At 45.4% G+C, this 19,973-nt stretch overlaps 1 protein-coding gene across 3 annotated transcripts in view; it reads right to left on the minus strand.

Moving 5' to 3' along the window:
* Window positions 1–841: 841 nt before the first annotated feature.
* Window positions 842–19,973, minus strand: part of plagl2 (pleiomorphic adenoma gene-like 2) — a 61,510-nt gene continuing 42,378 nt past the window's right edge. The window contains exons 2-4 of one of the 3 annotated variants that reach the window (XM_055652665.1): window positions 19,337–19,466; window positions 14,433–14,866; window positions 842–6,816 (exon numbers count right to left, since the gene is read on the minus strand). In XM_055652665.1, the coding sequence (XP_055508640.1) occupies window positions 5,568–6,816; window positions 14,433–14,683 (1,500 nt within the window). In that variant the 5' untranslated portion in view covers window positions 14,684–14,866; window positions 19,337–19,466 and the 3' untranslated portion in view covers window positions 842–5,567. The remainder of the gene's footprint in view (window positions 6,817–14,432; window positions 14,867–19,336; window positions 19,467–19,973) is intronic. The other 2 variants (XM_055652667.1, XM_055652668.1) reach the window with 2 other exon arrangements.

Genomic DNA, 19,973 nt, shown 5'->3' on the forward strand with positions numbered 1-19,973 from the left:
AATATTTTGTTGAGCAACTTAAACTGGATTTTAATGCGTTGGCAATCACCCCACCTAAGACAATAGGCCTGCAATCTTGTTTTGTTTCTCATACCCGACCGAGTATGATGCAAGTACAAATCATCCACTCGAGATTCAGCGCACAAATGTATGGTCAAGGCGTGCCGGAAGAATAGTGGGTCCCACGGCAGCTTTTTGCAATCCCTGCATTAAAGTAAAAAGCTGCCTGAAGCCGTAAGACCCAAGACTCATTCCCTCCTTTTGTTTAAGGGGGCTGTTAGTGCAAACTTAAATGATTGGCAACTCTGAAAGCTGTTACACCACCATCAGGCCAATCTACAAACACACCTGAACTCTGGCCACCCTACACTCACAGTTGAACGCTAGTTTAGCTCATTGATTCACAAGGCGGATTGCCTTTAATTATGTTGACGTTCTGGTTAAACGTATATCAGGAATGCCTTAAAGAAAACACCTAGTGCAGACTAGTGCCAATTTCTCCAAAATCAAAGGTGCCCGTAAAGAAAGTTTAAGCCAGACTAGGTTAGTGGATTGTGTGGAAAGTGGAATAAAAACACATGCTCTTATTACGATCCATAGACAATGACCTTACCTTGTGTAGCTAGGAGGATCTTAACAGCTGACGGTGGAAAGACTGACAAAACACATACACTTGGCGGTGAAGTTAAGAGTTTGATACATACACCACAACAGCTTCCAATAGCACCTGAATGCCAACTGAATATAACATCAAAAGCAAAGAGGTCTTATGCTAAGCTCATGCATCTCTCAATCATGTCTGTCTTCTGAAAGAATTGGAACAAATGTAAATAATGAACAGTTAGCAGTTCAAGCTCCTTTGTTTAATTGTTCAAAAGTAACATGGAAGCAATGTATAATGTACAATACGTAAAATATGTTTGCTGTCGTACTTCTTTGGGTCTACCAATAAATGTCCATCAAATTCAGCTGCAGCAACCTGAAAACGGTCCTGTAAAAATGTGATGATGTTGCTCTTAACCTGAATTACATTTGTACAAATACCAGTCGTATGTAAATAAAATGCTATATAAAAATAATGATTACCATATGCAGTAAACATCCTGTCATGACAGAATGGAGTAACTTTAAAAAACAAAATGCAGCAAAAAAACAACAACATTTTACTATACAATGTATAAAGGACAGAAATGGATTGAAGTTCTTTCCGACTTTAACCAACGATCTGTTGACTGTGTGTGTGTGTGTGTGTACTCCACACGTCAATTGTCATTGCACATTCACTTTAGTCCTAGGTGAGTCATCATGGCACACGGTAGATTAAGATAGGGATTAGTGCTTTCTGAGAAAGCAGAACAGTTCTAGTCCTCGGTTATCCAAAGCAGAAAAATATCCAGCAAATACCAACAGGATGAGTGTGCCTACGTTCCCCAAGTTATAATTCACTTCAGTTTGGAGCAGGCACGTTTTATTTTTTGAAAAAATATAAAATGGGCAAATTTCTTTACCTTGATCTGCTTTCATTCAGTCCGAAAATATCAGTACAAATATAGATGATACTCTTAACTGTAAAAGAACTGTACAAAATACAGAGAAATTGTGCAACTATGGAAGCACATCGACTTTTGGGTTATCCGATGTATAAATCACTACTGAACTTGTACGCATCCGAAATATGGTTAATAAACGTTTGAATAATGTAAGCAATTCTTAAAAATCGGCGACTCCACCTCTCAGGCCCGAACAAAAAGATTCAGGTGAGAATCTAGTTTAGCCAATAAAGTTGATTTATGCATCCGATATCCCAAGTATCAAAGAACGAGCAGCTGAATGGTAGTAATACAAAAAAAAACATTGTAATGCTCTATCATAATACTAAAACATCTCACAAAACGGCACGTTATAAAAGATTAATTAGCAGTTTATGGTGCTGAAGAGATATTCTCCCATAAAGATTTCTGAAAGTGCTAGAACATAGTAAAATAACCAGCCGAGAGGCTTACGATGAACACAGGAAACAAGTTCAATGAAATATAATATTTGTTCACTGTGCAGTTATTCACCAGTGCCAATATATATATATTTCGTTTTTGCAATAACATTTTGATAATCCTCTAAGTGATCGATCCAAAATCCCAAAGATTGGGCATTGAGGCTCATTGGAGATATTTCCTGCTCTCTGGTTAAACTTACTGGCAAATGTATTGTAATACTGTGCAGCATCTAAAAAGATTGCATTGAAGACGTGTTGGGAACAATGTCCAATTGTCTGGATAATCTGCCAGGTGGTCAGCTTTTTTTTTTTAAGTTTAGAGATACAGCACGGAACCAGTTCCTTCGGCCCACAACCACCATCGATCACCCGTTCACACTAGTTCTATGTTGTGTCATTTACTCATCTACTCCCCGCACACTAGGGGCAATTAACTTAACTTACAGACCCGCACGTCTTGGGACGTGGCAGGAAACCCACTGGGAAGAACGTGCAAACTCCACACCGACAGCACCCGCTGTCAGGATCTAACCCGGTCTCTGGCGGTGGGAGGTGGTAGCTCTATCAGCTGTGCCACCGTGCTGTCCTTAGTACAAGACATTAAGGATAGCCGAGAATTAGCCATCCACCGGGAAGCACAATTCTCAACACATTTCATTCCAAACTATTGGCCACGGAAACAGTTTTGTTGCAAAGATGATTGAAGCATGGCACAAAATTTACAAATTTTCCTGTTCATACCATGTGCCTTCATATTAGTTTCTTCTCAAAGGAGTGAAAACTGGAAGTACTGTCGTATTGTTGGGACCATTTACCCACATTCTGATCGACAATAAAGGAAATTCCATAAGAATTCCTCGATACAATCATTTGGCAGTGATATTATTCAGCCCTAATTACCCAAAGACCACATTTTATACATATGTTTGTTTCACAAGTTAAGCTTTTAGCTGACAACAACTAGCTGTGGAGAAGTTGAAGGTAGACAAAAATACTGGAGAAACACAGCAGGTGAGGCAGCATCTATGGAGCGAAGGAAATGGGTGACGTTTCGGGCCGAAACCCTTCTTCAGACTGGAGAATTTGAAATTTTTTTTTGCAGGTCAATCAGCAGTAAAACATCGTTTCAATGCAGGTGTGGGGATGTCCTTTCTATTCATTGTAAGCCTGGTTTGGTTTTTCTCCTAGGTTCGATAGCAACAAACATACATGAGGTGGTGTGTTGTGTCTTTGAGAGGTCCTCTCAATTAAAAACAAACAGAAACAATGGATCAACTAGCTCCAAGCCTCAAGTGGCCAGAATAAGGCACTGTCAGGAGAGGCAAGGTAGTAACAGACTAAAATCTATACATTAAAACACAAGCACAACATAAAAATCTTTTGAGACCCTGACTTAATATAATACGGGTGTTCTTAAATCAAACACCCTGTTCTGTATTCTTTCTAGATCTCGCAGCTCCTAAATACAAGGAAAAGATACAATATTTTCAAAGTACATACTCACTAAATGAAGATTTAGAGATATTCAGTGATTTTTTAAAGTTTACTATGTCTACAAGCCAACAATGCTCTCTTGAAGAAAACAGTTAAGAATTCAATTAGCTTGTGTTGAACTACTTAATTGGAGCTACATGTTCTAAGATATGCTTTATATTATTTATACAGAGATAATGTCTTTTGAAGATACATTTGGGGTTTAAACGGATAAACAAAAACATTTTTGGATTATTACTCGGGTGTAAAAGGCAGGATGATTAAAATATTAGAAGCAACTGCGTTATAATTAAGCCACTGATAGATACCTCCCCATAAGGTGTGAGTTGGGCATGTTCAGTGTGTCTTGAAGATTAGTGTTGAAGGGAAACTCCAGCACACACAGATTTACATACTGGCTATTATGACGTTACATTTTATTCAAAAAGCTATATTTTAATTGTGCTACAAATCTGGAGGCAAAAAAACAAACCGGCAGTAAATGTTAGCAAAGTAAACCCAGACGTGTAAAAATCAGCATCAGACGTTGATCAAACAGCTAGCTGTGTGATGTGCGTACCTTTTTTTGTAAGAAACTGTCTGTGCCATCTACCTTGTCTTTTCCTTTAAATACTGTTGGCAGATGATACCTCTGGTGAGAATTGCATTTTCAGTACTTAACACAAGGGAGGAGTGTTCCTTGGTTTAGCAAATTATTACTGAGGTGCTTAATCTGTACCCTATATAAATCAGCAGCAGAATTCATAACCACTGACTTTTATTTTAAGAAACACCTTTTGCCCGTTCTTGTTGTGTCGTAAGGGAGCTAACATTACTGTTCAAAACTCTCCGCAGATTTGCTGTGTGGTCGCTCAGTGCAACAGAGTAAGGAAGGTAATTTTATTAATGCATCGACCATGGGTTAAAGTGTACATATAAATTAATGGCGGCTACCGACACAAGAAATGTTTGACATGAAAGTTAAAACCGGTGCTTTCCTATCAAAAAATAAATAGGATTCAAATCATGGCAGGTTTTGGAAACCCCAGAATGACAAGTGCCATTCTAACTAATAAAATAAGGCTAGTATTATTGTTACGAACAGTCTTAACTTAGTGTCCATAAGGATTGTTTCTGAATGCTATGTTAACCTGCCTCGACTAGGTTAATGCTACCATTTAAAAATAAGAGAGCATATACCTACTGATATTACTTACAGCAATATCTATGCTCTGTCTTTTTGAATGACAATGTGAGAATTAGCAAGTCAGTATGTACAAAGTGTCTGAATTTGTGGAAGATTATTTTGACAATTCACATTATGGGCACAATCGGACCATGCAAAAAGCTCCCGTTACTTAGAGGCCTTATTCTGGGCGGAATATTTCCTTTATAAAAAGCACAATTTGGGCAGCTGGCCAAGCAGAGGCTAACGTATTTGCATTATGTCATAATAACTACATTAATTTTTCCCATCCTTCACTAACCTCTCCCAAGAATTCTACCCCTCAGACATTTAGCTCACGGATAGACACAAAACGCCGGAGTCTCTCAGCGGGACAGGCAGCATCTCTGGAGAGAAGGAATGCTTTGGGTCGAGACCCTTCTTCTGAAAAAGGGTCTCATCCTGAAACGTCACCCATTCCTTCTCTCCAGAGATGCTGCCTGTCCCGCTGGGTTACTCCAGCATTGTGTGCCTATGGTTTAAGCCATCATCTGCAGTTCCTTCCGACACATTTAGCTTATGGAAATACTTTACATTTGTAACAGATCTCCAATGAATGTCGACCAAAAAAATAAACGTATGAAGCATTTAGCGAGCTGGGGAGTAATTTTCACATTAAAACTCATCCACTTCTCTGAGTTCTGATATACGCCGTCCCCATGTGAATTTATATCCATGTTAAGAGTGTAGAAAGCAAAAGGTTCATAGTTTGTGAATGCCCCAGTTGCTAACGGATTTAATAAACTCCAATAATTATGTTTCAACGGAAATCGCCTCATCGAAGCGTTGGCTTCCTTTCGAGTTTGCGAAGGTTGTGCGCGTTTGAGTAAACTCCACCCCGAGCCCAGATTACTCAACGGTAAATCCCACATCGGGTCATTGGAAGGCCTGGTGGAAACGTGGCAGTGTGGTCGTACTCAGGCTGGAGGTGAAGACTGGGGACAGTGGGTGAAGGGGCCCGAGACTAAGGCCGTTCCCTGATCCCTGGGAGTCCTGCAGTTGCGGCTGGAGGGAGGCGAGCAAGGATTGGGGTTCGCTCTGTGCGTAACCCATCACCAGGCCCCCGGCCGAGACGGGAGCGTTGTACGCCGGGTGGTTCAGTGGTAAAAAGCTCAGCAAATGGGAGAAATCCATGTTTGCTGTGCAGAGGGATTCAGTAATTATAGCCGGGCCTTTGGAGAGCAAATGCTCACTGGACATGTCGTCCAGAGATCCGCTTTGGGAATCTAAGCCGACCTTTGCTGGCGCCGACTCGTGGGACGAAAGTGGCAAACTGCTGTGCAAGTCCATTAAGTAGCTTTCCATCTCAATTTTTGTTGGCTTGTCGGGCAAGCCAGTGGCATATGAGGTAGATCCAATCTGATACTTAGAGTGGGGTTGAGGTGCTGAATGTATGGATGACGCCGTGTCCATCTGACAGCCCATTCCCATCGCTAGAGAACTAGCTACCAGGCTGTGCGACGAGCCTGAGTTTGTCATGGCTTGAATGTGTGAACTGTACATGCTCATTGGCAGACTGGTGAACGGCTTCCCGGCCGTCTCTTTAGAAGCCATGCACATCATGGGAGTGTGTTCTTCCTTGATCGTCACGGGTGGACTGCAGTGCATCAGCCCCATCATGTCAGCCGGCTCAGTCTTAATCTTCAGCAGCTCCTGCGAATGGCTCTTCTTCATGTGTCTGGTGAGGTGGTCCTTTCGCCCGAAGCGCTGGGCGCAGTACTGACAGAGGAAGTCCTTCCTGCCCGTGTGGACAACCATGTGTCTCCGGACATCCTTGCGCGTGTAGAACCGCCGGTCACAGTGGTCGCACTGGTGTTTCTTCTCCTTCACCCCACCCGACGATTTGCCCGAGTGGGTCTTCAGGTGTTCGAGCAAGACCTCGGTGGTCTCGAACGTCTGCAGACACACCTTGCAGGTCAGGTCGCCATTAGTAGCGGCGTGGAGAGCCAGGTGGCGCTTGTAGCCCAGCTTGGTGTTATAGTTCTTGCCGCACTCTTCACACTTGAAGGCTTCTTTGTTCGGGTCATGGGTCTGAAGGTGGTTCTTCAGGTGATCTTTACGGTGAAACATCTTTTCACAGTAGGTGCACTTGTGTATTTTCTGCGGTGAATGTGTGGCCATGTGCCTGGATTAAAATCAAAAGTGAACACAAATCAGGATCGCAAGCAGTTCCTGATCTATTTAAAAAAAATAATTAGCTATGTGATCCCATTCGATCAATTTACCACTAACTTTAAAAGTTCAGTAACTTTAAAAAAAGAATCCTTTCCATTTACAAGTATAATTACATTCTTCATCTTAGAACAAACACATTGCAGTTTTATAATTAACACAAGATGCTACATATTTAGAGACCATTTTGAAATTAAAACAGGAAAACATTTTTACGTAATAACTATACAAATGTATATTTTCCGCATGTTTTTGTTAACAATGTATTTTCCCAGGAGTAATTCAGAAATGCAAACCATATGATGACCTGAGAGAGGGATACCACTTGTTGTCGGACAATTGCACCCGTGGTAATATTAGTAATGGAGCCAACCAGTAAAACAGAGTTGTGGGCGAGGTGGGGGGGTGAAGCCATGCAGAGCGAGGTGGGGGGGTGCCGACACGATGCACAGTAGCAAACGGGTGGAGATGAGAGATCAGTAGACACTAGTGCAGAGACCTGGGGGCCCCAAGGGATGGTCTGTCTATTAGTCAAAAGATTACGCCATCTGACATTTCAAAGCATCTGGGCTGTCAAACTGCATTTGCAAACTGGGTTGAAATATCAACCAGGTCTGCCTGCTGTTGGAAATAGCTCTTCCTTTCACCTTCCGTTAAGGGCTAATTTGTGCTCCCTTTCCAAATGATCAATGCCAAGCTCATCCTTCATTGCCATCACTTCGCAGTTCAATCTTTCTCTTCCACAGGGAGTCTGGCACATCTGTCATCTCCATAAGTGGCCATTACCCGTGAGATTTGACAATGTCCAGGCACCACAGCTGAAACAGACCCTGTTTGCCACCCGACCCTAAAGGAAACCCGTCCGAAATGCCATTACATAGAAAATGGGTGGATGGAGGAGGCCATTCAGCCCTTCGAGCCAACACCGCCATTCATTGTGATCATGGCTGATCGTCCCCTATCAATAACCCGTGCCTGCCTTCTCATCATATCCCTTGACTCCACTAGCCCCAAGAGCTTTATCTAACTCTCTCTTAAATCCATCCAGTGACTTGGCCTCCACTGCCCTCTGTGGCAGGGAAATCCACAAATTCACAACTCTCTGGGTGAAAAAGTTTTTTCTCACCTTAGTCTTAAATGACCTCCCCTTTATTCTAAGATTGTGGCCCCCCTGGTTCTGGACTCGCCCCAACATTGGGAACATTTTTCCTGCATCTAGCTTGTCCAGTCCTTTTATAATTTTATGTTTCTATAAGATCCAACCTCATCCTTCTAATCTATCGGTGTGTGGTCACCTCGAGCCTGTAGTGATGCAGCCATGCAGCTGCTGACTGGACAGCGCGCAACAAACAAAGTTCTTCACTGGACCTTGGCACACATCACAGTAACAAACTACACCAAACTAACCCTCCCCAAACTCTGGCTGACTGATGCCAAATCATCAGTCTGAAGAAGGGTCTCAACCCAATACATCATCAGTCTATTACCTCCACAGATGCTGTAGGAGGAACAGCACATGCTGGTTTAAACCGAAGATAGACACAAATAGCTGGAGTAACTCAGCGGGACAGGCAGCATCTCTGGAGAGAAGGAATGGGTGGCGTTTCAGGTTGAGACTGATTAAGGGCCTCGACCCGCAACGTCACCCATTATTTCTGTACAGAGATGCTGCCTATACCACTGAGTTACCACTTCACAGATGCTGCTTGACCTGCTGAGTTCCTCCAGCACTTCTTCTTGTGCTCAAGACTCCGGCATCTGCTGTTTCTTAAGTCTCTGGACTAAACACCTTTAACTTCTCAGCGGGTGCAGCAGCATCTATGGAGCGAAGGAAATAGGCAACGTTTCGGGCCGAAACCCTTCTTCAGACTCACCACATCCTTACCCAGACTCGATACCACAGCCCACATCCTTACCCAGACTCGATACCACATATATCCTTCGCTCCATAAATGCTGCTGCACCCGCTGAGTTTCTCCAGCTTTTTTGTCTACCTTCGATTCTCCAGCATCTGCAGTTCCTTCTTAAACACCTTTAACTTCTCATTTGTTTCAACTTAAATCCAGTCTTTTATTGGAAAAAAAATCCCGTTAGACAGGAGTTGGAAACAATCCTCAAACCACATCAACCAGTGACGGCCTGGCTCCTGGATAAAGAATACATACACCTTGTTTGTGTCTGTGGACCACATGGCTACACGGCCTGGGGCCCCTACATGCTCACATGTCCCATCAACTTGGATGACACAAAGTGCAGGCTCTATCCATGGTCAATTTGCAATTTATTCAACAACGAAGAAACTGTTATTAAGATGTTTAAGGAGGAACTGCAGATGCTGGAAAAGTCAAAGGTAGACAAAAAAGCTGGAGAAACTCAGCGGGTGAGGCAGCATCTGTGGAGCGAAGGAATAGGTGACGTTTCGGGTTGAGACTCTTCTTCAGACTGATGTGTGGGGGGGGGGGGGGGGAAGAAGAAAGGAAGAGGCGGAGACAGTGGGCGGTGGGAGAGCTGGGAAGGGGAGGGGAAGGAGGGAGAAAGCAGGGACTACCTGAAATTGGAGAAGTCAATGTTCATACCGCTGGGGTGCAAACTACGCAAGCGATATACAAGGTTCTGCTCCTCCAATTTGCGGTGGGACTCACTCTGAGCATGGAGGAGCCCAGGACAGAAAGGTCGGATTCGGAATGGGAGGGGGAGTTGAAGTGCTGAGCCACCGGGAGATCAGGTCGGTTATTATTAATAATTTCTTCTGTCTAAAGGACGTCTTAGACCCAACACGTCACCTATTCCTTTTCTCCAGAGATGCTGCCTGTCCCGCTGAGTTACTCCAGCGTTTTGTGTCTATCTTCGGTTTAAACCAGCATCTGCAGTTCCTTCTTAAACACAGTGCAGTGTACAGTGTACAGAGCTGTGTGGAGCTGGGGATTCGAGGGGTTAATGCTGGCGGAGGATGTCCATGTACGATGGAGAGAGAGTGAAACTAGTGTCAGCAAAGAGGGCGAGTCTCAGCCCTGCAGCTTATAGAGGGGCAGAGTGGCACAGAGGTAGAGTTGCTGCCTCACAGCACCAGAGAGGCAGGTTCGATCCCGACACTGGACGCTGTATGTGCGGAGTTTGTACACTCTCCCTGCGACACTCTTTCCTCCATTCTGGCAACAACCACCAGAGTGCAGACCTGAGCTACCATCCATCTCATTGGGGACCCTCGGACTATCTCTCATCAGGGGACCTCATTGCACGATGTGTATGAAGGAACTGCAGATGCTGGTTTCAACCAAAGATAAGACACAAAACGCTGGAGTAACTCAGCGGGACAGGCAGCATCTCTGGAGAGAAGGAATGGGTGACGTTTCGGGTCGAGACCCTTCTTCAGACTCAGGAGGAGAAGGAAGGTCTCGACCAGAAACGTCACACATTCCTTCTCTCCAGAGATGCTGCCTGTCCCGCAATGACCTTACTGCACTACACTTTATTCCCTTTATCATGTATCTGTACACTGTGGACGGCTCGATGGTAATCGCGTGTCGTTATCTCTCCGCTGACTGGTTAGCACGCAACAAAAGCTTTTCACTGTACCTCAGTACAAGGGACAATAGACTTTAAAACAATTAAGCACAAACTAGGGCTTGAAGGAAAGATATTCCTTCTAAAGAGTTGTCCCTTGGGTATCAACGACCACAGGATCTTCCACTTTTTTTTTAAATTATCATATAGAAACATAGAAAATAGGTGCAGGAGTAGAGGCCATTCAGCCCTTCGAGCCTGCACCGCCATTCAATATGATCATGGCTGATCATCCAACTCAGTATCCTGTACCTGCCTTCTCTCCATACCCCCTGATCCCTTTAGCCACATGGGCCACATCTAACTCCCTCTTAAATATAGCCAATGAACTGGCCTCAACTACCTTCTGTGGCAGAGAATTCCAGAGATTCACCACTCTCTGTGTGAAAAATGTTTTCCTCATCTCACTCCTAAAAGATTTCCCCCTTATCCTTAAACTGTGACCCCTTGTTCTGGACTTCCCCAACATCGGGAACAATCTTCCTGCATCTAGCCTGTCAAACCCCTTAAGAATTTTGTAAGTTTCTATAAGATCCCCCCTCAATCTTCTAAATTCTAGCGAGTACAAACCAAGTCTATCCAGTCTTTCTTCATATGAAAGTCCTGACATCCCAGGAATCAGTCTGGTGAACCTTCTCTGTACTCCCTCTATGGCAAGAATGTCTTTTCCTCAGATTAGGAGACCAAAACTGTACGCAATACTCCAGGTGTTGTCTCACCAAGACCCTGTACAACTGCAGTAGAACCTCCCTGCTCCTATACTCAAATCCTTTTGCTATGAATGCTAACATACCATTCGCTTTCTTCACTGCCTGCTGCACCTGCATGCCTACTTTTAATAGGTACACAAAAGTGCTGGAGAAACTCAGCGGGTGCAGCAGCATCTATGGAGCGAAGGAAATAGGCGATGTTTCGGGCCGAAACCCTTCTTCAGACTGCCTACTTTTAATGACTGGTGTACCATGACACCCAGGTCTCGTTGCATCTCCCCTTTTCCCAATCGGCCACCATTCAGATAATAGTCTACTTTCCTGTTTTTGCCACCAAAGTGGATAACCTGACATTTATCCACATTATACTGCATCTGCCATGCATTTGCCCACTCACCCAGCCTATCCAAGTCACCTTACAGCCTCCTAGCATCCTCCTCACAGCTCTTGAAATGATAAAACATCACACACTGCCACACTCGTGAGTAAGGCAAGGCAGCGCCTTTACCACCTCAGGCAATTGAGGAAATTCAGAGTGTCTCTGAGGATCCTCCAGTGCTTCTACTCAGCGGCTGTGGAAAGCATCTTGTCCGGAAACATCACCATCTTGTTTGGGAATTGCTCCGCCCAGGACAAGAAGGCTCTGCAGAGAATAGTGCGTTCGGCTGAACGCACTATGGGAACTTCACTCGCCCCCCTGCAGGAACTATACATCAGAAGGTGCAACTCCAGAGCCAACAAGATCATGGGAGACCCCTTCCACCCCAGCAACGGACTGTTCCAGCTGCTACGGTCAGGCAAACGCCTCTGTTGCCATGCTGTGAAAACGGAGAGGAGCGGATAAGGAGTTTCTTCCCAGAGGTCATTAGGACTGTAAACTCCTCTCTCACCAGGGACTAACTTTACTGAACCAAACTACTGTTGTGTGGTGTCTTTTTAAAATTGCTGTTTTTTCTTTTTTTCCCCACAAATATGTAATTACTGATTCTGTTCCATTCTGTTGTGTAGTTTTTTTTTTGCACAATCCGTGAGCATTGCTACTTTTCATTTCACTGCACATCTCGTATGTGTATGTGACGAATAAACTTGGCCTGACTCTTATTCCACCTGGTAGAGAATGGGAACGGTTTATTGTCGAGTTTATTATTAATTATTGTGCAAAAACTAAAATCTTGCCGATGATCTTGGAATCCATCCATTCCATTTTTAATTGCTACCACTGAGAGGTGCAAGAATTAATGATAAAACCTGGAAGAGTGCAGCACACGAACAGGCCCTTCAGCCCACACCGTTGGTGCTGGCCATGATGCCGAGACCAACTCCTCACCTGCCCGCACAGAATCCACATCCCACATCCACATGTGGCCATCCAAAAAATCTCCAAAACGCCATCACGGTATCCAGCACCGCCTAATGTAGCGCGCCCCAGGCCCCCAAACAACGTATCGTGTGGCACGGTGGCACAGCGGTAGAGTTGCTGCACTTACAGCGCCAGAGACCCGGGATCGATCCTGGCTACGGGGGCTGACTGTGTGGAGTTTGCACGTTCTCCCCGTGAGATATCTTCGGTTTCCTCCCACACTCCAAAGACGTGCAGGTTTGTAGGTTAATTGGCTTGGTGTAAGTGTAAAATTGTCCCTTGTGTGAGTGAGTGAGTGTGTGAGAGTGAGCGAGTGTTAATGTGCAGGGATCACTGGTCGGCACGGACTCGGTGGGCCGAAGGGCCCGTTTGCGCGCTGCATCTCTAAACTAAACTTGCCCGCACAATATCGGAAACTCGCTCCCGATTCCCACCAAGCTCCCTGGATTGCTCACTGCGGCATCAAGATTCCCTAAACATGCGTTTGTTGCTGTCGTTACTGTCTGAGAATGATGAGCGGCCATGGAGATCGCTGGTTAGAATTGACCAGCCTGCAGTTGTCTTTCCTGCATTCATTCTCTCCTTGGCCGAACGTCAACAATTTTTTGTGCTCCAAATGTGTAAAGAGATTATTTTTAATCGTTTCTCCTGGATTATATTACAACAAAAAGTGCCGAGAGTGTTTGCACCTCAGTATCACTGGGGGGGGGGGGGGGCAGAAGCAATGCATGATCTAACTCCATCGCATGCCGCCAATGTGCACGCGATGGATTTCTCGCCGGCGTGTCCAGCAGCGGCAAGACGTGACTGATCTGCGTGAAGCCCAGATGTTTAAGAAGGATGCTGGAAAAATCGAAGGTGGGGAAACTCAGCGGGCGAGGCAGCATCTACGGAGAGAAGGAATAGGTGACGTTTCGGGTCGAGACCCTTTCGGGTCTCGACCCGAAACGTCACCTATTCCTTCATCAGTCAGAAGGGTCTCGACCCAAAACGTCACCTATTCCTTCGCTCCGTAGATGCTGCCTCACCCGCTGAGTTTGTGCAGCATTTTCGTCTACCTTGATGTAAAACTCAAAATCTGGATGGAAATATTATAGACTGATGGCCGTTTGACATTGTTTCCTAATGAAACCACTAATGTTAGCGTTCTCCTTAATGCACAATTTACAGAGAATATATATAATATATATATATATATATATATATATATATATATATATATATATATATATATATACACACACACACATACATATATATATATATATATATATATATATATATATATATATATATACACACATATATATATACATATATATATATATACACACACACACATATACATATATATATTTTTATATATTTTTTTTTTTTTGTGTTTCGAAAAGGGAAATAAAAGAGATTGCCAGGAAATAATTTGGGGTGTGCTTAGTTGATAGAGGAAGCCAGGCAGCATATTACATCATTGCTGTGTTATGTGACGTTACTTGAAGCAGAGGTCGCCAGGGCAGGCATGGGTCAGATGTGAAGTGTTTGTTCTTTCGCAAATGGTTTGCAAGAGCCCTCACAAGGTGCGAAGGAGGTGAATATATTTCAAGTTAACCCTTTGAGGACTGCAGCGCCAGCTCGGAAACGTTTCCTTGGAGTGGTTGACCCACATTGTTCAAAAACACATCAATTGCCATCATTAAAATTGATTGCACCAATTGCATTTTGATAATGGATTTGCAAATTTATTTCCCCCCCCCCCCCCCCCCCCTCCCCCCTCCCCCTGCCCAAAAAAAACTATTTTGTCAACCAACCAAAATAAATGTTGTTAACCAAACAAACAAAACATAGACATTACACAGTTATATAGTTGCGTCCTCAAAGGATTAAATACATTTGATAAACAGGTTTTTAAGGGCAGTTTTCCCATTTGGCTTCCCATACCTGAGAAGTTTATACTTGGACACAAAGGCTTTAGTGCACTCCGGGTGTGAGCACTTGTAGGGCCTCTCTCCTGTGTGAGAGTAGGAATGAACTTTACGTTTGTCAAGACTGCTGAAGAAGGCTCCGCACACCAGGCACTCAAGGGCTCTCCTTGGTTTTGACTCCTTCCCCTTCCACTTGGCTTCTAAAGCATTCTCCGTCTGTTCCGTTATTGAGATTTGACTTAGGTCAGCGGAGGCAAGAGCTGCCATGGCAGCCTTATTGGCCAAGTCCCCTAGAAACACAGGGCTCTACCCACCTTCAGGCCACAAAGTGTTTTTCCTGTGGTTTCTCAGTCTCTGTATTATGATCACTTCCAGTTGACAGATACCTGTTGCGTCCAGAGTTAAGGTTGCTTCAGCAACGGGGGGGAGACCAGCTTAGATTTGTTTGGCCTAAAAGTCAAAATTAAATACACAGATTAACATTTCTACACAACACGGAAAATCATTTTACCTGCTCTGCTCCATTTCAGCCGGCAATGACCAAAACAATATCAGGTAGACAAAAGTGCTGGAGAAACTCAGCGGGTGCAGCAGTGTCTATGGAGCGAAGGAGATAGGTAACGTTTCGGGTCGAAACCCAAAGGAAATAGGCAACGTTTCGGGCCGAAACCCAAAGGAAATAGGCAACGTTTCGGGCCGAAACCCAAAGGAAATAGGCAACGTTTCGGGTCGAAACCCGAAGGGTTTCGGCCCGAAACGTTACCTATTTCCCTCGCTCCATAGATGCTGCTGCATCAGACTGATTGAGGGTGGGATCGGGGAGAAGAAAGGAAAAAGGAAGAGGAGGAGCCCGAGGGCCGAGGGAGAGCTGAGAGGGGGAGGAGACAGCAAGGGCTACCGGAAATTGGAGAATTCAATATTTATGCCGCTAGGGTGCAGACTGCCCAAGCGGAATACGAGGTGCTGCTCCTCCAATTTCCGGTGTTGCTCACTCTAGCCACGGAGGAGACCCAGGACAGAAAGGTCGGATTCGGAATGGGAGGGGGAGTTGAAGTGCTGGGCCACCGAGAGGTCAGGTTGGTTAACGCAGACCGAGCGGAGGTGTTCGGCCAAGCGATGTCTACCTTCGATTTTCCAGCATCTGCAGTTCCTTCTTGAACAATTTCAGGTATTCTGGAATAGATTTCTTCAAGAATCTATCGAATAGATTTTCTAACCTGGGCAATTTTACACGGAATCTTATAGTTCTTAATTCTAAACTAAAAAAAAATACGCTGGTGCTCTGATCAGAAATTCTGAACATCAATTACTTGTGGTCAGGAAATCTTCAGCGGGTTTTCACTGATGTAAGTAAAACACAATATTTCGACAGTGTTCCGATATGCAGGTATCTATCTCAACCTTGAGGGCCAACAAAATGCACAGAGCCCGTCACATTGATCCAATGTGTATTAAGGAACTGCAGATGCTGGTTTAAACTGGAGACACAAAATTCAATGGGACAGCCAGCATCTCTGGAGAGAAGGAATGGGCGACGTTTCGGGTCGGTCTGAAGAAGGGTCACACATTCCTTCTCTGCTGAGCTACTGCAGCACTTTGTGCCTCATGTTGATCCAATATTCCACAATACGCTCACACATATAATAATTAGACAGCATCGAGTCATCCAGTGTGGAATCAGGCCATTCGGCCCAACTTGTGCAACATGCCCCATCTACACTAGTCCCACCTGCCTGCGTTTGGCCCATATCCCTCTAAACCGATCCGATCCCTGTACCTGCCTAAATGTCTCTTAATAGTCCCCGCCTCAACTACCTCCTCTGGCAGCTCGTTCCATACACCCACCATCCCCTGTGTAAAGATGTTACCCCTCGTGTTCCTGTTAAATCTTTCCCCACTCACCATAAACCCATGTCTTGTGGTTCTCGATTACCCAGAGATTTTACTCTGGGTAAAAGATTGTGTTTTTACCCAATCTATCTATTCCTCTCATGATTGTGTACACCTCTATAAGATCAACCCTTATCCTCCTGCGTGGCAAGGAATAGAGACCCAGCCTGCTCAACCTCTCCCTATAACTCACACCCTCCAGGGTTACACAATTTTATATCATTAATCCTAGTGGCTAACTCTCTGATTCGACACCATCGCAGCTATATTTTAGCGTTGAAAATCACGTCATTCAGACAAAATGCTAAACTCTGTTCTCCACAGATGCTGCCTGACCCACTGAGTTACTCCAGCACTCTGTGAAACGTCACCTATCCATGTTCTCCACGGATGCTGCCTGACCCGCTGAGTTACTCCAGCACTCTGTGAAACGTCACCTATCCATGTTTTCCACAGATGCTGCCTGACCCGCTGAGGTATGGTGCAGCAGCATCTATGGAGCGAAGGAAATAGGCAACGTTTCGGGCCGAAACCCTTCTGGAAATAGGCAACGTTTCGGGCCGAAACCCGGAAGGGTTTCGACCCGAAACGTTGCCTATTTCCTTAGCTCCATAGATGCTGCTGCACCCGCTGAGTTACTCCAGCACTCTGTGAAACGTCACCTATCCATGTTCTCCACAGATGCTGCCTTAGTTACTCCCAGCACTCTGTGTCTATTTTTTTTAAAAGAGGAGAGTAATAGCCAGCCAAGAGTTGTCAAATAAACTGGCCTTGTTGGACTGGAACAATTGCCGCGATCACAGGGTGATGCTGAGACCCAGTACTGTACCAGGCAGCGCAGAGCTACACACAATAATAGAACGGTGGCACAGCGGTAGAGTTGCTGCCTCACAGCATCAGAGACCCGGGTTCGATCCTGACTCTGGGTTCTGCCTCTGGGTGCTCCCGTTTCCTCCCACATTCCAAAGACGCACATGTTTGTTGGTTAATTGGCTTTGGGAAACATGGTAAGTTTGGCCCAAGTAGTGCTGGTGTACGGGGCGATCGCTGGCCGGCACGGACTCGCTGGGCCGAAGGGCCAGTAATCGCACTGCGTCTCTGAAGTCTAAAGCCGCACGTGCAAATGAACGGGTTCTGTCGGCTAATGCAATATTTTCAGGACACGATGGTAAAACTCGGCGCGTGGAGGTGGCGTCGTGACGGGGGCGAACCCCCCCCCCTCCCCCCACCCCCGTAAACTCAGCCCAACCTCACCCACAACTCTGTGTAAAGTGTGAGCTGCTGAACTACTCCAGCATTTGTGTCTATCTGTGGGAGGTACCTGGCCTCCATCTCCGTCATTGGAGACCCTCGCACTATCTTAGAAACATAGACAATAGGTGCAGGAGTAGAGGCCATTCGGCCCTTCGAGCCTGCACCGCCATTCAATATGATCATGGCTGATCATCCAACTCAGTATCCTGTACCTGCCTTCTCTCCATACCCCCTGATCCCTTTAGCCACAAGGGCCACATCAAACTCCCTCTTAAATATAGACAATGAACTGGCCTCAACTACCTTCTGTGGCAGAGAATCCCACAGATTCACCACTCTCTGTGTGAAAAATGTTTTCCTCATCTCGGTCCTAAAAGATTTCCCCTTTATCCTTAAACTGTGACCCCTTGTCCTGGACTTCCCCAACATCGGGAACAATCTTCCTGCATCTAGCCTGTCCAACCGCTTAAGGATTTTGTACGTTTCTATAAGATCCCCCCTCAATCTTCTAAATTCTATCCAGTCATGGTCCACGCCTCCAATCCCTTCGTATGTTGAAGTGCGGAGCAAACTGAACAACATTCTCATTCCCGGGATGGCGGGAATGTCATATGTTGACGGCATATTGTCATATGCTGAATGTTGAATGGCATGTTGGCTTTGATAACAAGAGGAGTTGTGTAGAGGAGCAAAGAGGTCCTTCTGCAGTTGCATAGGGCCCTAGTGAGACCACACCTGGAGTACTGTGTGCAGTTTTGGTCTCCCAATTTGAGGAAGGACATTCTTGCTGTTGAGGGAGTGCAGCGTAGGTTTACAAGGTTAATTCCCGGGATGGCGGGACAGTGATATGTTGATAGAATGGAGCAGCTGGGCTTGTACACTCTGGAGTTTAGGATGAGAGGGAATCTTTTTGAAACGTACAAGATTATTAAGGGTTTGGACACGCTAGAGGGAGGAAACATGTTCCCGATGTTGAGGAAATCCAGAACCAGGGGCCACACAGTTTGAGAATAAGGGATAAGCTGTTTAGAACGGAGATGAGGAAGCACTTTTTCCCCACAGAGAGTTGCCAGTCTGTGGAATTCTCTGCCTCAGAGGATGGTGGAGGCCGGTTCTCTGGATAATTTCAAGAGCGAGTTAGATAGGGCTCTTGAAGATAGTGGAGTCAGGGGATACGGGGAGAAGGCAGGAACGGGGTACTGATTGGGGATGATCAGCCATGATCACATTGAATGGCGCGGTGCTGGCTCGAAGGGCCGAATGGCCTACTCCTGCACCTATTGTCTATTGTAAAAAGAAAAATGACATTAAACAGAATCACCTGTCGCACAAAGCAACACCGACTCCCCAACAGGATATCCTCCTTCTCAGCTGAAGAACAGATTGATGATGTCAGCAATGTAGCCGTCCACTGGAGTCTGGCAGACACCAGGAACTGCAGATGCTGGAATCTCAAACAAAACACAAAGTGCTGGAGGAACTCAGCGAGTCAGGCAGCATCGGTGGCGGGAATGGACAGGTGATGTTTTAGAGGGTCTGGATCCTTCTCAAGAGACTGAAACGCCACCTATCTATTCCCTCCACGAATGCTGACGGTCCCTCCCCCCGCAGTTGCTGCCTGACCCGCTGAGTTCCTCCAGCACTTTGCGTTTTACCTCAAGAGGCAACGCAAGTCTGGGATATCATGAGGAGGTCTCAGCACTCTCCCGAACGCTTTCTCCCTCTCCGCACCGCACGCCACGCCACGTGGATGGTCTAAGACAGAGACTGATTTACCTTGGTCATGTCTCGGCCCACGCCTACACCCGACCCTTCCAGATCTTCACCAACAATCCCTTCCAGTCAGCCCGTCCCCATCACTCCCGTAGCAGGAGACCAGGATGTGTTGTTGAACATCACTGCTGACCTGCGGAGAAAACAAACACAATTAGAATCGGCAGTTGTACGTCAGAAACTTCAGCGCGCGGATATTGTACATCTGAGAAGCGGCTGTGCTCACTGGGTCTTTGTGATGGAACATAGAAAACAGGCCCAGGAGTAGAGGCCATTCGGCCCTTCAGCACCGCCCGCCATTCAATATGATCATGGCTGATCATCACCAATCAAGGGGGCTAAATACTTTTGCACGCCACACTTTTCAGTTTTTTATTTGTAAAAAAATGTGAAAACCAAGTATCATTTTCCTTCCACTTCACAATTATGCGCCACTTTGTGTTGGTCTATCACATAAAATCCCAATAAAATACATTTACGTTTGTGGTTGTAACGTGACAAATTGTGGAAATGTTCAAGGGGTATGAATACTTTTGCAAGCCACTGTACATAGAAAATAGGGGCAGGAGTAGAGGCCATTCGGCCCTTCGAGCCTGCACCGCCATTCAATATGATCATGGCTGATCATCCAACTCAGTAT

This window comes from Leucoraja erinacea, chromosome 21 (genome assembly GCF_028641065.1).
Source record: "Leucoraja erinacea ecotype New England chromosome 21, Leri_hhj_1, whole genome shotgun sequence".
NCBI lineage: Eukaryota > Metazoa > Chordata > Chondrichthyes > Rajiformes > Rajidae > Leucoraja > Leucoraja erinaceus.